General features: G+C 41.5%; 1 protein-coding gene across 1 annotated transcript; it reads left to right on the top strand.

Annotated features, from left to right (window-relative positions):
- Positions 1–204: 204 nt before the first annotated feature.
- Positions 205–8153, top strand: LOC121860018 (myelin-associated oligodendrocyte basic protein-like). Its single transcript, XM_042357032.1, has 3 exons — positions 205–261; positions 7491–7712; positions 7884–8153. The coding sequence occupies exons 1-3, from the start codon at positions 205–207 to the stop codon at positions 8151–8153; spliced, it is 549 nt and encodes a 182-aa protein (XP_042212966.1).
- Positions 8154–21386: the final 13233 nt, after the last annotated feature.

The raw sequence follows: 21386 nt of genomic DNA, 5'->3' as shown, positions 1-21386 counted from the left end.
CATCACCTAACTTTGAGAGAGACGCCTCTAGGCTCAGTACTTCTCATGCCAGGGATTTCTTCAAGCAATCCCGAGCTTTTCTTTACTCACTCACTTTGAACTACAGATTGCGAAATTTACATAAAATGTAAACTCTACATACATAAATGCATATATACATGTATGTATAAATAATACATAGATACAATTTTATACAATACAAGGATGGAAACAACTGCAGACACTTCCACCTCCGCCGGGGCAGAGACTGAGCAGCAGGAGGTGAGGCAGGGAGCAGCTACTGTGCACCCACAGTAGCGGGCGGGAGTTGGAGGACGGTCTGGCCTCGAGTGGCCGCTTTACACGCGTTGTGGATTAATTTCTACTGTCATGTAAACTTAGTTTGGTGCCGGACCTGTCACAACGACTCCGGAAATTCTGTGTGTGCTGTGGCTGTGGGCTTCACTCACGTATAATTTCATCACTGTCCTCGCAGACCCATCTGTTAATACAACGACTGGGAAAAATCAACAATTCGGCTTGGGGGTTCATATGTGAGGGGAAACATGACGGTGTAGTTGGCATAGTTGCATAACGTCGCGGTGTATTATCCTTCCTCCCACCAAGAATGTACAGTCCCCCTTCACTTGCGCGTTTACAGGGACTCGTCATATAAACATTCCACAAATCAAAACATTGAGATATTTGTTTAAATATTGTTTTACTTTTATTCCATAGTATGTTTACTATTGCGAGTTTCCTTCTGTTGAACGTAAGCAAACTCTGGACTGCGACACTGTACAAAACCTTACGAGCCCCTGTAAGCGCACTAGTGAACGAGACTGTACAGTTCATCTTCGCGTTATAACTATTTCTCCTGTCAACACATATTAAAAGGTGTACTTCAGATCACATAAATATGCAACATACAAATCTGTTCGTAGATATTGTAAGCTGTTGATCTTAAACTACCGATAGTTTTTATATTTTAAACTGAAAATATGTCGACAAATATATCTTACTGTCTTAAAACCCAGTGAAAGATGTTTATACGTCAACTGATCACTAGGTGAGCCAGGGATATCCTCCGCTACACTCAGTACTCTCAGCAACATAACACCACCTATAAATTTACAAGTAAACTCAAATCTTTTGGGGAAAGTGAAAATTCCGGTGGAAAGCAAAATATATTTCTTCCCCTTTTTACAGACTTATTCCCTCAACATATTTGTTTTTCATTTTACACCAGAAAAGGGGAGCGGCTCACTCAGTGAGTGGTGAGGAGCGGCTCCGTCAGTGAGTGGTGAGGAGCGGCTCCTTCAGTGAGTGGTGAGGAGTGGCTCTCTCATTGAGTGGTGAGGAGCAGCTCTTTCAGTAAGTGGTGAGGAGCAGCTCTTTCAGTAAGTGGTGAGGAGCGGCTCCCTCAGTAAGTGGTGAGGAGCGGCTCCCTCAGTAAGTGGTGGCTCCCTCAGTGAATTTCTAAATATTGGTACAAGAAGTTGAGCGGTTACCTACGTGTGTGTTGGTTACGTACTCGATTTGGTGGTTGAATTTAATGTTAGCGTTTTTAAATGCCTTGAATGTAAAGTGTACTGATATATGATGATAATTACTGTGTCTGGTGTTGTTGCTGTATAATGTTATTGTTTCTGATTTTGTTGTTATATGATGCTCTAATGTATGTAATGTGATGTGTTAAGACAAATTTATTAAAAATAGTTGAGACTTCTGTAGAGGACGAGCAAAATTAAGTTCCACACTAAATATTGGTAGGTTTGGGATCCCTCAGTCCGGCTGCCGGTAAGAGAGGGAGACATGATTTATATTACCTGACCATTGGTTGTGTAATTGTGTTACTTATGTATATTGAGAGTTTAAGAATTAGATTACCGTGACTGTAGCTTTGTTGTGGAAAGGTGAACCAGAAACTGTGAATGATCAAGGTCCAACTTATGATATACTATACACTCTTTTATTTTATCGTTATTTGATTATCTGTTAAATAAAGTGCCACTGGCATTGTTATTCACAGTAAATTCACTTCATTTATTGGAAGTGTAAGGTAAACTCTTGAAATGTGAACCCTAACCTTCCCTCTGAAGCAGTCAACGAACCTGCTCAAGTGTTATTGATGCCTCTTCTCCCAGAATCTAACAAGTACTGCGATATTAGTTAACCAATCCCATGTCCATATTCCATATTGTAGTATACATTTTAGTCATTAAACTATTAAAATGTTATATGAAATCTTTAGTCAAATATATATTAACCAATCACAATCAGTTATACATTAACCAATCACAATAACTGTTATAAATGGACGAATTCATTCATAAAATTTCACACCTTACTATGTCAGGATTGCCAGGTACCACCAGCCAGTCACTCGGCGTGTATCAGAATCATTTGTTCCCAACTGTACCTACGTCTCTGACTACTATAACTCATCCAGACGATTAATATACACTAAAAAGGTTAAAGCATAAATATTCTCATGGGTCAGCCAAGACACTGGTGAATGTTTTGGTCCCACTGCAACATACTGTACTGTACAATGGCAGTTCTCCCATTAAGGGGGGGGATTATAAAGGCATTTGAAGGGGGAGGCATTTGTGACTTTATATCTTCAGAGCAGCCTTTCCCATACACATAAACGGCCAAATTACAGTACAGTAGGAGACATGAGGACACTGTAACTTAATGTACCTTACAGTAGGAGACATGAGGACACTGTAACTTAATGTACCTTACAGTGGGAGACATGAGGACACTGTAACTTAATGTACCTTACAGTAGGAGACATGAAGACACTGTAACTTAATGTACCTTACAGTGGGAGACATGAGGACACTGTAACTTAATGTACCTTACAGTAGGAGACATGAGGACACTGTAACAATGTACCTTACAGTGGGAGACATGAGGACACTGTAACTTAATGTACCTTACAGTGGGAGACATGAGGACACTGTAACTTAATGTACCTTACAGTGGGAGACATGAGGACACTGTAACTTAATGTACCTTACAGTGGGAGACATGAAGACACTGTAACTTAATGTACCTTACAGTAGGAGACACGAGGACACTGTAACTTAATGTACCTTACAGTGGGAGACATGAGGACACTGTAACTTAATGTACCTTACAGTGGGAGACATGAAGACACTGTAACTTAATGTACCTTACAGTGGGAGACATGAGGACACTGTAACTTAATGTACCTTACAGTAGGAGACATGAGGACACTGTAACTTAATGTACCTTACAGTGGGAGACATGAGGACACAGTAACTTAATGTACCTTACAGTGGGAGACATGAGGACACTGTAACTTAATGTACCTTACAGTGGGAGACATGAGGACACTGTAACTTAATGTACCTTACAGTGGGAGACATGAGGACACTGTAACTTAATGTACCTTACAGTGGGAGACATGTGGACACTGTAACTTAGTGTACCTTACAGTGGGAGACATGAGGACACTGTAACTTAATGTACCTTACAGTGGGAGACATGTGGACACAGTAACTTAATGTACCTTACAGTGGGAGACATGTGGACACTGTAACTTAATGTACCTTACAGTAGGAGACATGTGGACACTGTAACTTAATGTACCTTACAGTGGGAGACATGTGGACACAGTAACTTAATGTACCTTACAGTGGGAGACATGTGGACACAGTAACTTAATGTACCTTACAGTGGGAGACATGTGGACACTGTAACTTAATGTACCTTACAGTGGGAGACATGAGGACACTGTAACTTAATGTACCTTACAGTGGGAGACATGAGGACACTGTAACTTAATGTACCTTGCAGTGGGAGACATGTGGACACTGTAACTTAATGTACCTTACAGTGGGAGACATGAGGACACTGTAACTTAATGTACCTTACAGTGGGAGACATGAGGACACTGTAACTTAATGTACCTTACAGTGGGAGACATGAGGACACTGTAACTTAATGTACCTTACAGTGGGAGACATGAGGACACTGTAACTTAATGTACCTTACAGTAGGAGACATGAGGACACTGTAACTTAATGTACCTTACAGTGGGAGACATGAGGACACTGTAACTTAATGTACCTTACAGTGGGAGACATGAGGACTCTGTAACTTAATGTACCTTACAGTAGGAGACATGAGGACACTGTAACTTAATGTACCTTACAGTAGGAGACATGAGGACACTGTAACTTAATGTACCTTACAGTGGGAGACATGAGGACACTGTAACTTAATGTACCTTACAGTAGGAGACATGAGGACACTGTAACTTAATGTACCTTACAGTGGGAGACATGAGGACACTGTAACTTAATGTACCTTACACTAGGAGACATGAGGACACTGTAACTTCATGTACCTTACACTAGGAGACATGAGGACACTGTAACTTAATGTACCTTACAGTAGGAGACATGAGGACACTGTAACTTAATGTACCTTACAGTGGGAGACACGAGGACACTGTAACTTAATGTACCCTACAGTGGGAGACATAACGAAAATGAAATTTAACTGGCCGCTAGCGTTCAGACGGGTCGTGATAAAGACCTCACATGAGCTGTGTGGTGGCGCTCGCTGGGGGAGGATGTAAGTTCCAGGGGTGAGAGTAAGCGGCTTTCCCTAGTACTGAACGAGTAAGGGAATACACTTTCTAAATGTGTGGGTCATATCACGGCCACGTGACGCTGTTTACTGCGCTTTGTGACCAGCCAGGGTTCTTGGAAAAGGAAAGAAGTGCTTAACATTTAATTCCATTCAAAATTTTATGAATTTAGTTTTAAAAATTCTGAATTAAAAGTTTGTAAAAGTAGAGAGTGAGAGGAAACTGAGCTTTGATTCTAGAATAACTTTCTCTGGAAAGATGCATTCGGTAATAGTGCTGTTTATAAAATGAAGTAAGTGGCTGTTATTATTGAACTTTTCTGTAATTATGTGTAGTGAATGCACTCTTGAGTTTATTTCCCCATCTGCTAATAATGCAACAATTATGCATCTTTCAAGAACATTATTATTAACTAACAATTATTGTATAAAATTCGTAGAGGGTGTAGATCACCGTGGCGGCTACATCACTTTGACATTAATAGTAAACATAATCATGGGAGATCGTCGCGCCTGTAAGCTTTAGCGAATACAAATTAAGTTAAACCTCATTAAACTATGGTTGATTCTAGTAGGAACAAACCACCGTGCACCACCTGCTGTGGTGTGAAACAAATTTTGGCGCCGGAAGTTAAAATTACTGTGTTGTTTTATAGTACAAACTTAATTCAGAGAATACAATATTGACGTAGCAACATTACAATGTAAAATGTATTACTTGTCCATTGAAAAGCTTCTATAAATCATGATTCAGTTAAATAAATCTCATTTTATGATATCGTTTCCTCTTAAGGTTTATTTGTTAAATGTGGTCACTGCGTCCATCCTCCCCCCCCCTTACCCGCCACAATAAACTTCGTTTAAATATATAAATGACCGGCTACAGACCGAAGCAATTATAATCCAACTAATTGGTCTACTACAACCCACACTCTATAACAACCCCCCATAACCCACACACTATAACAACCCCCCATAACCCACACACTATAACAACCCCCCATAACCCACACACTATAACAATCCTCCCACAACCAGCACATCACGACAACCTCCTACAACCCACACACAAAAGTCCGTATTATTAAACATCTTCCCTTGAAGAGGGTCGCTGTGTTTCAACCCGAGTTTTAAACTAAATGAGTCCTGAGGATGACTGATGTCACTTCATCCCTTTGAGATGTATTAATGTTTTTTGTATCTCAATAAACGTATCAATCAATCAATGAGTCCTGAGGGACACACAGTACTGTACTTAACGGGGTGGTGTGGCGGTAAAATTAAATAATTCCAATAATGTTCTGAAAAATGGCAGACGAAATTCAATGTGGACAAATGTAAAATACTCGGTATAGGAAATTAAACAGGGAAACCAGAAACCAGATGAACAACGATGTTATTGAGAAATCCGACTGCGAGAGAGTTTTAGGAATAATGATAAGTAGGAGTCTTAAGCCAAGTAAACAATGTGTATTTGCTCGAAACAAGGCTAATAAAATACTTGGGTTCATAGAAAGGAGTGTTAGTTACAAGACTAGCGAGGTCATCCTAAAACTATATCTTGCGCTTGTGAGACCTCACTTGGATTACGCAGTTCAATTCTGGTCACCGTATTGTAGAATGGATATAGAATCCTTAGAAAGAATTCAAAGGAGAATGACAAGGCGAATCCCGGGCATTAGGAACCTTGAGTACAGAGACAGGTTAAAGCATCTTAATTTCCACTCCCTCGTGTGACGTACAGTGAGGGGCGATATGATAGAGGTGTATAAATGGAAGTCAGGGCTAAACAAAGGGGACATTACAAAGGTACTCAAACTATCCAACCAGGAGCAAACTGGTAACAATGGTTTTAAATTAGACAAATTTAGATTTTGGCGCGAGATAAGTAAATATTGGTTTGGAAATAAAGGAGTGGACGAGTGGAACAAGATACCAAATATCATCATTAGGGTCCGGATAGTTATGCACTAAAAAACCATGAAATATGCATGCAAATATGCACTAAAAACAGGGGAAATATGCATTTATATGCACTAAAAATGCCACTTATAAAGCCAAGAATGCAGGGTATACGGAAACAAAATAGTTAACAGCTTCGAGTCGGATGTGCTTGCTTGTTTTAAGGTGTTGTTGGACTTGAAATTTCTTGCTCGCTGTCACTGGTGCTTCACAATATTTACAAAACAGTACACTTCCATCAGTAGTAAATGCATCAAATTCCTTTACATATGATCTCAGCACTTCATTTTGGTTTCTTTGTACTTTCGGCATTTTCACGAGCAGCAGAAGAGAGTAGCTCCACACAGCAGCACTGCTCCTGACTGACTAACTCACTAGTCCAATGAGTCATGAACCAGGTGTGGAAACGACAGATTAAAGCGACGTGACCTCACCTCACTTCACCTAACCACACCTCACCTCACCTCCCAGTACCACGTGTGCTCATTCAGTGGCAACAAAGAGATACTGCCAGATGAATATTTTACCAAAATATGCATTTATATGCAGTTATCTAGGTAATATGCACTTATCATAGAAATCACGCAAAATATGCATTTGCATATGAAATATGCAAATGCATAACTATCCGGAATACGCTGGATAGCTTCACTCATAGGCTGGATGGATGTATGAGAGATAGGGGTTGGGTGTAAACGGGACTGCCCAGTATAGGCCAATAGGACTGCTGCAGTTTCCTCCATTCTTATGTTCTTATGTTCTATAACCCCCTCCCACAACCCACTCTATAACCCCCTCCCACAACCCACTCTATAACCCCCTCCCACGTCCCACTCTATAACCCCCTCCCACAACCCACTCTATAACACCCTCCCACAACCCACTATATAACAAAATAACCTGATGGTGTTCCTCAGCAGGCACCTGGCACTAAGAGACAACCTCAGCAGGCACCTGTCACTAAGAGACAACCTCAGCAGGCACCTGGCACTAAGAGACAACCTCAGCAGGCACCTGGTGAGAACAACCTCAGCAGGCACCTGAGACAACCTCAGCAGGCAGACAACCTCAGCAGAGCAGGCACACTCAGCTGGCACCTGGCACTAGAGACAACAGCTGGCACACTAAGGCAACCTCAGCAGGCACCTGGCACAAGCCTCAGCAGGCACCTGGCCTAGAGACAACCTCAGCAGGCACGCAACTGAGACAACCTCAGCAGGCACCTGGCACACTGGCACTGACAACCTCAGCAGGCACCTAGCACTAAGCGACTACCTTAGCAGGCACCTGGTGTTAAGAGACAACCTCAGCAGGTATCTGAGACTGATAGACAACCTCAGCAGGCACCTGGCACTAAGAGACAACCTCAGCTGGCACCTGGCACTAAGAGACAACCTCAGCTGGCACCTGGTACTAAGAGACAACCTCAGCTGGCACCTGGTACTAAGAGGCAACCTCAGCAGGCACCTGGCCCCAAGAGGCAACCTCAGCAGGCACCTGGTACTAAGAGACAACCTCAGCTGGCACCTGGCACTAAGAGACAACCTCAGCAGTCACCTGGAACCTCAGCAGGCACCTGGTAGCTGGGAGCCCCCCATCACGCATCAACTTTCAAAACTTGTGCATTTTCAATTATCGTTAAAGTAATAAAAGAACAAATGTGCAGTAAACTGTGCAACACAGTTCTCAACTCGGCGGCGACTGTGGCGCGGATACATAGAGAAGATCAGGTCTAGCTATCAGTCTTAAGGGATTAAATCGTGCATGTGTAGTCTTCATGTAGACCGACGAGCGAATAAACTCCATCCCTGGTGGCAAAAGTTTTAGGAGCTTCGAGTGGCATTCATGAGGACAGATCAGTGAGAATGCCAATATTTTAACTAGTTATCCAAGGATGTAGGAAATATACAGTATGTATGATAAAATACGTCATATTTCCATATTGTCTTACCTCTTATGAACAAGTGAAAATTATTTTAAATGCTACTAGTGACGTGTGCACCTAGGGATTTATTCTACTGTATATACTGCAGAGAATTTCCTACTGAGAAGAACAGGAGAAAATAAACCTTCTTTATATAATTACTAGCAGAATCGCCGCCCTCCGGGCGGCTCATCCACTAGGCCACGGTAGGACGCCACCCTCCGGGAGGCTCCACATTGTCTCACTGTAGTGCATTAAGGTGTCTGCTTTAATCCTGACTTTGTACTCTTCAGAAGACATGTTTCCCAGGGCATTTTTAAATGACTGTACATACGTGTTGCGCTCATGCAGCATTTCTTGGATAGATAGGAAAATGTCATGTCTGACACCTTGAATGTTGCCACACCTGATAGTAGTCTGCTGTTCATGATCTCCCATGAAGTAGATTTGGAGGAACTTTGCCTGCTCATCTTCCAATGGTAAGAGGGATCCTGCTTTGTGATAGACTTGACCCTGGACTTTGAATGTTGGTATGTATCCGTGTTCACGAAGTACTCTGGTAGCTCCAAAGGATGTCATCTGGAAGCATGAATTGTACTTCCGTATATTTTCCAAGAAGTGTTTTGACTCTGGTGTTGTTCCCAGCATGAGAGTCTTCAATTGTTATGGTGGTTTTTCCAAATTTGGCATTCATACTTTCCCATGAGAGCAGCACAGTCCAGCAGATTCTCCTTTATACTTCTTTGTACAGCAGTGTTCACATTTCTTATCCATGTTGCCAATGACAACAGAGGGATACTTTTCATATTCTATATATAACATCATCCATCATCACTACATATAACACCATCCATCATCACTACATATAACACCATCCATCATCACTACAGATCGGTAAAGTAGTTTCCGATATTCTCGTGCGGACACACACACACACACACACACATACACACACACACACACAGACACACACACACACAGACACACACACACACACACACATACACACACCTTTGTTGTATATATATATATATATATATATATATATATATATATATATATATATATAAATATATATATATAAATATAATATATATATATATATATATATATATATATATATATATATATATATATATATATATAAGTATATACTGTATATATATATATATATATATATATATATATATATATATATATATATATATATATATATATATATATATATATATATATATATATATATATATATATATATATATATATATATATATATATATATATATATATATATATATATATATATATATATATATATACAGAGCATGGACGCATCATGAGTGCATGTACTGTACAGGGAAGAGGGTGCACGATTGCCTCTGGTGTACCACAAGCAAACCACATTTTATGAAGAAGTCCAATAGTCGGTCGGGTCAAAGGCCAGCTATGTGCTACCTATCTCGGAAGGGTTCTTGTTGATGTATCCTATTGAGAAATCAGAAGCCATCTTTTCCAAGACTCTCACAAAGTCATCTCATCAGGCTATGTTTTCAACCGATTCAGAGTGTACAAGAGATGAAGGAGATGAAGGAGATGAAGGTGGGAGAAGAGGCTTCCAGATGAGCAACATCACCCAAGAATTGGTATATGTTGCACTACAAATGAAACGGGACCTTCTGGACACCAGAGGACATTCCAGCATGTGGCGAGGAATTAATGATGAACATGTAGCACAAGTGATTCCAGACAGCTTCTACCTGTTTCTCCTCCTGGTGTTGGAGGTATTGCCGTCGCGAATGAGGACCTATAAGATGATCCAGACGTTAGGCACAATGTATGTAGCATTGTTAAGGCCATTGGGTATGCCGTGTCCATCTGTCGGAAGCACATCGGGCTCGGGATGGCTCTTCACCAAGCTACCATCGGCATCGATATGATGAGATGAATCGACACCTCCATTGCAGAGGCTATTCTCGATAAGTTTGCCAAGAATGGTAATGAGTTCTTCCAAACAACATTGTCTTGGAACGAATGGTCCAACCCGGATGAAAAGAATACCTTGCACTTCAGACAGTTGGTAGTATGACAAAGGTCTAGAAGATGATCCAGAGGAGAGGCAGATCATGAAATCTAGGGTGTTTAAACCTGATTTTCTGCAAACGTTTCAAGTTATTAATCAGGCTCGACCACTATGTGATGAGAGACCCCTCACCCTCCTTCAGTGAAGCTTACAAGATTGACGTAGATGTCTGGTTAGACAGATTTGCCTTGAGTGGTCTCCCGCTTTCATAATGAAAACCCAACAGCCCCGGCACATGAAGCCTTCAATGAATCTATCAGTCTCATTGACCCACCCGTGATAACAGCAGCTATGCTAACCTTCTTCAGGTTCCAGCTGAGGATAATGAAACGGTGACCACGGTCATCAATCGGTTTGTCAGCACTTCGAACCACATCGACCAGAAACACACAATCATCGCCACTGACTAGCCACTGTAGAGTAGGGACAAGGAGATACTGTGTGCCAACCCAGAGTTCGAAAATGTTATATTCATAATGGGAGACTTACACGCTAGCTTGAACTTCTTGAAAGCCATTGGGAAACACATGGTGAATGCTAGCTCTCGATGATCTGGGGACTGAATCTGGTGTGTATGCTATTGGACGGCAAAGTATACTATCGGGCAATAATGGGTCACAGACTGGCCTATGAGGCTTTGGCTTATCCTGTGGCTATGGTTGATGGACAATGGTCATTCAGACGAGGCTAAGTCAAGGAACTTGCGCAGTACACTAAGAACCTGAGCTACACCGTGTGGTTTACGTACTTGAAGATGGTGGAGATCTTGCTGGGTTTCATCAGGGTAGAGGGAGATGGTAACTGATTCCTGCATCTGGAGGCATTTTCTGCAGTGCTCCATTGGCTCACAATATATGACCACACAAACTATGCGCGATGGGGCCCTGTCTACCTAGCCAATAGGAAGAGGTTAGAGAGGAGTCATACATTTGATAACTATGCTTTTGCCTTCCAGCTATCAGTGGCAAGACACTGGAGAACACACAACGAGAGTGGACAGTGTGTGGATAAAGGCGGCTATAAAAAACAAGAGCTGAGGAAGAACCCACAAAGAAATTCATCGATGGACCGAACATTCCAATCCCACAGGTCTGAAGCCAGTGTGTTGTAATGGATGAAAATACAACCAACGTTGCACGCTTTCTCTCTGAAGCCCTCGTGGAAGACGCGAAAGAGCTGCTGCATCGATACCAGTTGGTGGTGGATGGCGGCTTCGTTGATGTAAACGATGCAAGGTCAACCAGGCGAGAAGACAATAGACTCCATAGAATTCACAAAGTTAAGCCTGCATGCGTGCGAGACAGTCACTCAAGGCTATGAAAGGGTGTTGGTGATCTGTAGAGACATGTCATGATACTGTTGGTGTACTTTGTTATGCCATAACTATCAACTTGGATTACGTTAAAGATTAATATACTAATGAGGGCACATATGACACACACACAAAAATTGGCAACGCAGCACACCTTATTCCTGGGTTCAGTCACAGCCCTCTCTGTATCCCAACAGTTCAGGAGTGTAGGTTTGGAATTATAAGCATAAAAAAAATTAATTAAAATTTAATAAAAAAAAAAATACCAGAATAAGTGCACACTAAATAAACAATAAACTACACTGTAATATCACCATTGATTGCACTTTACACCCATAAATAATACTAGAGCAGCACTGAATAGTTAGTACTCAACTAAACTGACAAACTGAGACGTCCTCCTACCCCCAAGGCCAGCCAGTGACTGACATGCTCCATACTCCAGGGAACTACAAACCTAATACTAATATTAATCAACTCACGCATTAAGCTGCAAAAATACCTACATACATACAAAACAAAATATTTTATGTATCAAATATCAGCCCTGCTCACACATCATTATACAAAATTATATTTACATAACTTGGGGTAACATGCCTAAAAAATATTTCACTATGCACAGCGCAACGCACCATTGTACACTCGCAACAAAAAGTATTGGTGCATACTGTAGTGTGAACAATTTGAGACCAGTGACGATAGGTATTGGGAAAGGCGAGTTGTTCCAGCCGTATGTTGGCAGCCCTGTAATCCTGCTGAGCTGCGACCGTTGATGTATGGAGATATATTTCGTCTGTCTCATTCCACTCGTTTCGAATCTCACAAATATCAATATAGAAGCACCCACATATTGATCCGTTTCATAATGTCATTGTATACTGAACATTGTGTAATCTAAATGTAATATTTTACGGGCCCTTTGATAATAATTTCCGGTAGGTAGTGGCTTATTTACCAATTGTTCAGCCCCACGTAATCAGCTGTGTCACGTTACTGCTATCTTATCACCCATATTATTGAGTAACATATGATATTGGGTCCTGTGTGAGTGTGAAATATTTCGGAAGTGAAATGAATGACATGGGAATATCTTTTATTATGTTAGTACTTGGTGTAACCACCACCCGCTTTTATGACGACATTCAACCTGCGGGGCATTCATGCTACAAGCTTAGATGTCAGGTCAAGTCGCTTAGGACCTCGTAGCCGCTCCCATGCCTCCAAGGCACGGGTGAGGACATAGTCTCGAGTCGGGTGACGTCCCGCTGAAGGAATGTTGTATTTGTTCATAGCCGACCATACATGCTCTATCGGGTTGAAATCCGGGGATCTGGGTGGATGTGGGAGAAGTGTGATATATGGATGTCGCCCAAACCACTCCCGAACTGCGTGACACGTATGAATGGGGCTGTTGTCCTGCACGAGATAGAATGGTTCTCCCTGCTGGACAAGTAATGCTTCAACGGATGGTAGAAGAACGTCCTCTAATACTTCAACATACTTCTGAACAGTGAACCGACCAGGGCCAACATCCTCCAGTTGACCGACACCACCGTTATAAATAAGGTCGGGAAGTGATAAATAGACAGTATGAAATATGAGGAGCTCCCTGTTAACAAAATTATTTGTAATACTTGTGAATATTGCCACATTAATTTATGCTACCAAATAAACCACGAAACCTGGTCGTCCTGAGGGGTGGTGCAGCGTGGACGGCCGCTCCGAGACCTGTCGTCTGTAGCGCCAGTTTCGAGGTATCGCCGAATCCATCGTGCAGCGGTGTTCCTGTGGACACCAACCAGCCGGCTAATATCTGTGACGCCGAACCCTTCGTTATGAAGGGCAATAATAGCTCCTCGTGTTCCCTCTGAGGTTTCCATGTCGTCTGGCATGTGTAGATCTCTACTGCTTCATATTGCCTCTGTTTTATACCCACGTTCACCGAGACCGAACCCTCGCTCGTCATTCAGTCGACACAAAGCAACAATCCGTAAAGAGGAAACAAACACACTGATTGTCAGCCATATGGCAACACCTAGTGGAGGGGGGGGGGCTTATGAGGATACACTTACCAACCTTCCCGACATATCACAGTGCATACGTATCGTTTCGGAAGTCGTCGATCTCACCCTGCACCGATACTTTTTGTTGCGAGTGTACATTACGCCATGCATAACAACTACCTGACGCTGAAGGCAAATCAGATATGGGTGATCCCAGGCACTGTCAAGAAGAGGAAATGTTACCCACAGTACACCATATCTGAGAAGCTTCCACAGTATCTGAAGGGAGAATTTGTACAGCTTTTATGCTCTCACTGGGTGTAAAACGTCATCCTTTACAGACCACGGAAAAAATATTGCTGCTCCTGGTCAGTGAAGTTGGCGATAATGGATCCCTTGCAGACGTTGAACAATTTGTGTATCATTTGTACAGCACTGCAGACCATCCCACCATCGATCACGCTTGGCTCCAACTGTTTACTAACGGCAAGTAAGGTCTTGAATTGTTGCCCTAGCTAAAGATGCCTTGGAACTTCACCAAGCTCGTCCCAACTACCAGTCCAAGATATGGCTGCACAGGCGGACATCTTAACAACTATGATATAATATGAATTAGCAGAAAAATAAAGTGTACAATACTGAATAAGGTAATCTGCCGAGTGACTAACATCTTAATGTTTTGAGAGCAACAGTATCCATATTTGATAATGGTCATTTAATACTGAATGACCTGTACCAACACTGGCCTTATGCGTATGGTAGTCATAATTGAGGATGTGACCAGTGAGTGATGTGCCCAAAGCAATCAGAGGGAACAAAACAAGGATTCTGTTCAATTTACAGCAAGTGAAAGGCTGTGAGGCGATTTTAGGGCAATAGAAGAATGATTTGGGTGGGATCTTTTCTATCCCATACACAAACATTTGAATGCCGCAATCATCACTACGTCCCTCCCAACCTCTCCCTTTCCACACACACACACACACAAAATAATCAATCTGAATATGAACACAAGAGCTTCACAAAACAAGTGAAATGGAAGCATCGACTCTTGATGTTGAGTCATCACTACTGCAGTACAGTATATGGATGTGTAGCATGGACTCTGGATGTTGAGTCATCACTAATACAATATATGGATGTGTAGCATGGACTCTGGATGTTGAGTCATCACTTATACAGTATATGGATGTGTAGTATGGACTCTGGATGTTGAGTCATCACCTGCTTCAGATACAGAGAACAAACCCAACACTGAACAACACATTTCAAACAATCATTGGACTGGAGAATATACCCCTTACGGCCTATGCCTTAAATATGTCTTAAAATGTGACAGAAATGAGAAAAGATAAGTGGATAAGCCCGTGACACCTCCTTCCAAATAGGAACTTTTAACTACAAGACAAGACAATAAACTTGTCTTCACATAACTAAATACCATCATTAAGAGCGAACTTTGAACTAAACTTTACATAAGACATTTTAAAATACATAAATATCAGGATAAACTGCATAATTTCCCATATATAAAGCAAGAGCATTAAATAACCTCTAACAGCCGAAACAAAAAGCAGCCACAGTATAACGAGCTTCCTTGTTTTACCATTGTTTTCCCCCATGTAAATGTTCGGATAATATTTAAACCAAACCGGACCATTCAAAGCTTTTTCAGGCATAAAGATGTGATGCCTAAGGAACTGCAGTCCTCTGGAGTATATAAATACGAGTCTCATAGCTGTAATACGATGTATGTTGGTAAGACAAATCTCCAACTTAAGGCCGCTGTTTTGAACACGTGGGTAGTTTAAATGAGACAAGCGGGCCGGTATACAATCCATCACACAACGGTATTCGTCAACACGCTCTCGAGGCAGACCACCCTATAAAACTAGTCATGCTCAGTTGTCACCTCACGGAGCACAGGCAAGGCGCTCTGCATAGCAGTCTCTGTTACTGCTGCAGCTAAACCCTCACTGAGAAACAACGAGAGATCAACTGATCTACTGAACTTTTAATATTTTGAGTTTATAACGTTGGGCTCCTTTATGTGAATATACAGTATATATATATATATATATATATATATATATATATATATATATATATATATATATATATATATATATATATATATATATATATATATATATATATAAGAATAAAGAGTATACCTGGATCATGCGCACCAACAGTGATTTATTTGCATATGTATATATCACACGCCACTAACATACACGTGTGAAAACACACAAAATCAGGAAGGTCCCAGCGTGCTCCTTGTTCCTGGCTACGTTACATGTCTAGTTCCATCTCATTTCCTCCTCCGCCCTGCCTGGCCACTGTGGCAAATATACCACTCGGTATTAGCATGGAAATAGGCAGTAGAATTAGAGAGCAGAAGAGAGGCGTGCCTGTGGCCAGAGCTGAGCTTCAATCACTGGTACTCGACTACTTATCTCCCCGCTAGTTTGATATTCACAAAAAAAATAATATTACCGGATTACGCCAAGTTTTCCTCCGACTGCGTAAGTCTGATTACACTCTAGTGATGTTACTAACTAAATTATGAATATCTTTATTCGTATAGTTGAGACATGCAGTTGGTGTTGTTGGTCTGTTGTAGTTAGATAACTGTATCTTAGGTATAAATAAATATGTGTGTGTGTTTCGTCAAACCAGGTCGAGACTTGACATGAGGTAGAAGAGGTTTCGTTCTATGGCAGAGTATCATTTCGCTTCTCAGTTCAGACACGTAGCATCAGGGCAGGTGTGGGTTCTTAAGACTTGCCACATCACAAACCGAGAGTTGTGTCAAAACGATCCCAGATTGTTTGCGGTCACATGACCAAGCTTTGTTTTCAAATTTGCGGAGGTTTACCTCAAACAATCTAGATAGAGTTAATGAACGACTTATTTGGGATGAAATGCACAGAACAACCAGGCATAGCAAAGACTGTAGTTTATCCTGACATTCATGTATTTTAAAATGTTTAATGTAAAGTTTAGTTCAAAGTTCGCTCTTAATGATAATATCTAGTTATGTGGAGACAAGTTTATTGTCTTGTCTTATAGTTAAAAGTTCCTATTTGGAAGGAGGTGTCACGGGCCTACCTACTTATCTTTTCTCATTTCTGTCACATTTTAAGACATATTTAAGGCACTGAAACAAAATTATTCTAGCTTCAAATTCTGATTTATGGTGCCTGTGGTGTTATTTGTGTTTTAAGGGAGCCTTGTGTAATCTGTTTATTAATTTGTATGTATAACTTAGTGTGTATGAATTGGGCAAATACAATAGCAAGCTGCAGTTACTACTAAAATAATTAGACAGTATTCTAAATGGAGTGTATTGTTGCAACTTTTTTTTCATGGTCACATTGGTGTCAGCACGCCAGCTAGGACACTATCAGCCCACTGTGCTGTTCCTCTCGGTTTCATTATTAAGTATCTGTGCTGGTTAGGTGGATACTTGCTCTCTTGTGAAGTTCTTGAGGAGAAGACACCTATTTACCACCCGTGTCGTGTGTATATACACTACGCTTCACATCTAGTGTCTACACTACCAACATTTGTTCCTACCGTCAGTCCAGCACTTCCATACCACATACGTTTATGTTTCTCTGTACTGTCTTCAAGTCGATTATCAGTGTAAATGCGTGTAGATAGACATGTTTTGTTACCACTATCATAATCTAGTTCAATATCCTTGGTGAAAGCCAAGGTGTTCCACTTGACAGTAATCTTTAACAGCACCAGAGGGCGTTAACATCTACACCCTCGACCTAGGCGCCCTATTCAGTTTATTTTGTCTGTCTGTCCATATACCATTTTGGGGTCATGTTATCAGATCCATTTAATACTAGACAGAAAGTCAATACTCAGACCTAGCTGACGTTAATCCTTTTGGTCACGGTCAATGGGAGTTGCCAACTAGAGATGTAATGTTATTAGTTATATTATATTAATGTGGTTTTCACAGTGTGTATACACATCTTTAAATATTTGTCTCAACATCCCTGGTGGGAGGTAATAACCCAGACTCCTCCTCCCACTCTCATCCTGCAGAGTTAGACAACTCAGTTCTGTCTTTCTGATTTGCTCTTATACCCAGAGTCCATGCTACACCTCCTTATACTGTATAAGTGATGTATTAACATCCATACTCCATGCTACACCTCCATATACTGTATTAGTGATGACTCAACATTAGGGTGGTCCTTATTTTGGGGCAAAAAACAAAATTTGCCATTTTTTTTGTCACAGTCCCTGGCAAAAGTTTTCATTTGGGGTAGAAACATTGCCTGTAAAATATTTTTTAAATATCTTAATAATTAGAGGTTGCACAAGTCAAATGAAATTTAGCAATATTATGCCTATGCTTAATGTTCATAACACATCATTTCCTAGCCCCCAAGCCTGGGCGGCCCCCAAGCCTGGGCCCCCCCCCCCCCACTTAGTCTAAGTGGGTATTAGCTGCTCAAGGCAGGGGTCGCATGAGGACCAGTCTCACTCTTTGTCGCCCAGTAAGGTCTGATTGAGGGCATTAGGGAATGATTTCCTGTGGTCAGCAACTGCCTGCAGTAGATACTGCAGTTGCTGTTCGTCCTTGCTGATGCGGCCTGAGAAATCATGGACTAAGGCTACTCCTCTTTCTGCATGATCATTGATCACAGACAAAGCTTGTACACTGGCTTTTGCATTTTGGAAGCTAGGATCATCTTTCCACTGTTCTCCTGGGAGGGCCAGGAAATCTGTATTCAAGTTGTGCTTTTTGAAAAATGACTGTGTTCTTTGTCGTGAAATCATATAGGTTCTTCACTTGGACTGTGTCTGGATTGATTGTAACCCGTTTGACATGCCTTTCTTCTCCAATAACGATGTTCATAGCTTCCAACATGCGGTCCTTCACTGCTGGGAGAACATCGTCATCAAAGAAGGCCAGTGCAACCAACTCTTCTGACAAGTACCAGAGGTGTCTCATCATTTTGTGGAAAGTTGCCTTTGATATGGCATCGCTGATGGTACTGTAGTCTTGTAGAGCTTTAAGCAACATCAGATCTCCTTTTGGTGCCTTTGCAGCAAGTGGAGCAGTTGTCTAAGCCTTCACATATATTCGGGCAAAGAAAATGCACAAATCCCTTAGTCCTCTGTTCTCCTTTGGAGTAAGCTTAAACTGAGAACGGAATAACTACACTTTGAAGGAATAAATGGTCTTTGCCATCCATCGTGCTTGGTGCATTGCACCAGGAACAGAAAATCGTACTCCCCGAGAAGGTGATGTGCCAAGGAAGATGGAGGCCAGCTCTAGCAGCTCTCGATAATCATCTCGAAGCTGTGTCTCCAATAGAGCCTTCTCAATGAAGTTGGTTAGATCGTCCCTAACAGCTCTGACCGATTCTTCTGCCAGATCGTCGGTGGAGGAGTCTTCAAACTTCTGCTTGTCAATTTGTTCCCATTTGGCTTGGAATCTTCGGAACAGCTGTATGTCAAGAGCAGCTGAGTGCCCCATTACAGCTTTAAAAGCAGCTGAGTACCCCATTACAGCTTCAAAAGCAGCTCCAGCTACAAGTTCTAGTTCATGGTGGCGGCAGGCAAAATATAGCAAATTACAACCCAGCAACTGCTCAATTTTGACACACGCACCCTTGTGGTGACCAGTATTTGAGCTTGTATCAAAACACATGCCATGCACGATGTCTGCAATGTGCCATTTGTTACGAACCACGCCATCTATTGTCATGATCTACCTACCCAGCACCACGAGCAACGCCATCTAGGGATGCGAGGAGAGTTCAGTTCACTCTGGGAAGTGACCACACTAGGATCACCTATCCTGGAAACCTACGGCACAGTGACTACCTACCATCTTCTTCAATACTAAGCCTTACTCGTCAGACACCTCAGCACCACACTTGAGTATTTGTAATCCTATATTGCCTCCCACCTCCACTTGCTTCAGATTGTTGTATGTTGTATAAATATGTATATACTGTTAAGCCAATGTTGCGTATGTTTTGGTTAAGTATGGTTAAGGGTAAATTATAGAAAGCTGAATATTTTGTTAAGGAATTTATGGTACTTTATTATACACAACAAAAACTCGCATCCTTTGTCTACCCTTTTATAGTCAGATTGTCTTTGTTTGTTTAAGTTTTTTTATTGTTGTTGCCTGTTGGGATCTGGGTAGACTTTTAACTATATTCTAAATCCCCAACTCGTTACACATTGCTGCAAAGCCTTCACAACAGCTTTTGCTTGTTCATCTCCGGTACCAGAGGGAAGTTTTGGAACAGCAAGAAGTTGGGAGGTGCCATTGTCTGAGACAAGAACTGGGAGTCTGTCAACATGGCCCCCATGCCCCGTAAAATCAGTCATCAATTTACCATCCCAGTGAACAATTAAAACTGACTCTGGTTTGAAGTTTGAAAGGATTTCAGCTGCCCTGCTACTGCGATGATGCTGACTTTTCCTCCTGATGCTTGATCGATTCAGAATCAATTCACTGGCATCATGGCCCAGACTCCGAGCAGTTTGGGTGACAATGTGCATGGCCATTCTATCTGAGGACTTGGTCCGATCTAATGCTGCAGAAAGTTCTGGAGTTAGAACTTCTTTTCACCCACGCTTCTTGACAGTAGGTGGAGTTTGAAGTGCTAATGGGCCAGGAACTGGGTTGGATTCCTCAGAAGAAGACGTACTACTGCTGTCCAAGACAACGATGGCCTGGCATTTTTTGGCTTCTTCCTTTGCACTGTCTGCAGTCAACTTCCTTTTCATTGCTTTCTTGAGAGTTTTTTCTCGTTGTTTCTGTCTTTTCAGAAATACTTTGTCAAGAGATGACATTGCCCCACGACGCCCTTTTTCTCGTTGCGCTATTAAGAAATCCTTATCCTCCTGAACTGTCATCATATTCAAAGCATTCACATGTGCAATGTGAAAGGGATCTTCAAATGTATCAGTGAACTCTTTCTCTTTCTGCTTTTGAGTTTTTGTCTTTCTTGAAGAGTTCTTTTTCAAACAACTCCACTTGTCAAACATTTTGTGCACTTGATTCACACAATCTGGTTCGTGGTATGCGGGAATGTTTGCTTTTGTCCAAAATTGAAGAACTTTGTCTGTGACTTCCCCAGCTGCCACTCTGATGGTTTTTTTCTGTATGCGATGCAGGCTTAAAAAATACTGTGACACTTGCCTGTTTGAAGGTAACTTAGCCCCTGTAATGTCATCACATAATATCTTTATCAAATACACATTTTCTCGTGTTTTTACTCCTGCATTAGCCATTTTGACCTGAGGAATAAAGAAATTAACTATTAATATAAATTAATAATGAGAATACTCTGCAGAACTATTTCTACTTTCCCCAATCATCAATCACGACCAGCAAAAACTCACCACAATCGTGCCAATTGCGACGCACTAGTGGTGGGCGTAATCGGCTACAAAGTAATCGACTACATCGATTACTTAATTTTTGACAGCTTTGAGCAA

The sequence above is a fragment of the Homarus americanus genome, unplaced genomic scaffold (assembly GCF_018991925.1).
Source record: "Homarus americanus isolate GMGI-L3 unplaced genomic scaffold, GMGI_Hamer_2.0 scaffold824, whole genome shotgun sequence".
Lineage (NCBI taxonomy): Eukaryota > Metazoa > Arthropoda > Malacostraca > Decapoda > Nephropidae > Homarus > Homarus americanus.
The sequence above is the reverse complement of the archived record's forward strand: the minus strand, read 5'-3'. Positions and strand labels throughout refer to the sequence as shown.

Excerpts from the sequence above, each read along its gene's own strand:
- LOC121860018 (XM_042357032.1), top strand. The coding sequence starts at position 205 with ATGGAAACAACTGCAGACACTTCCACCTCCGCCGGGGCAGAGACTGAG. Across the intron at positions 262-7,490 it reads CAGAGACTGAGCAGCAGGAG|GCACCTGGCACTAAGAGACA; the intron begins GTGAGGCAGGGA and ends GTTCCTCAGCAG. Across the intron at positions 7,713-7,883 it reads CACTAAGGCAACCTCAGCAG|GTATCTGAGACTGATAGACA; the intron begins GCACCTGGCACA and ends CAACCTCAGCAG.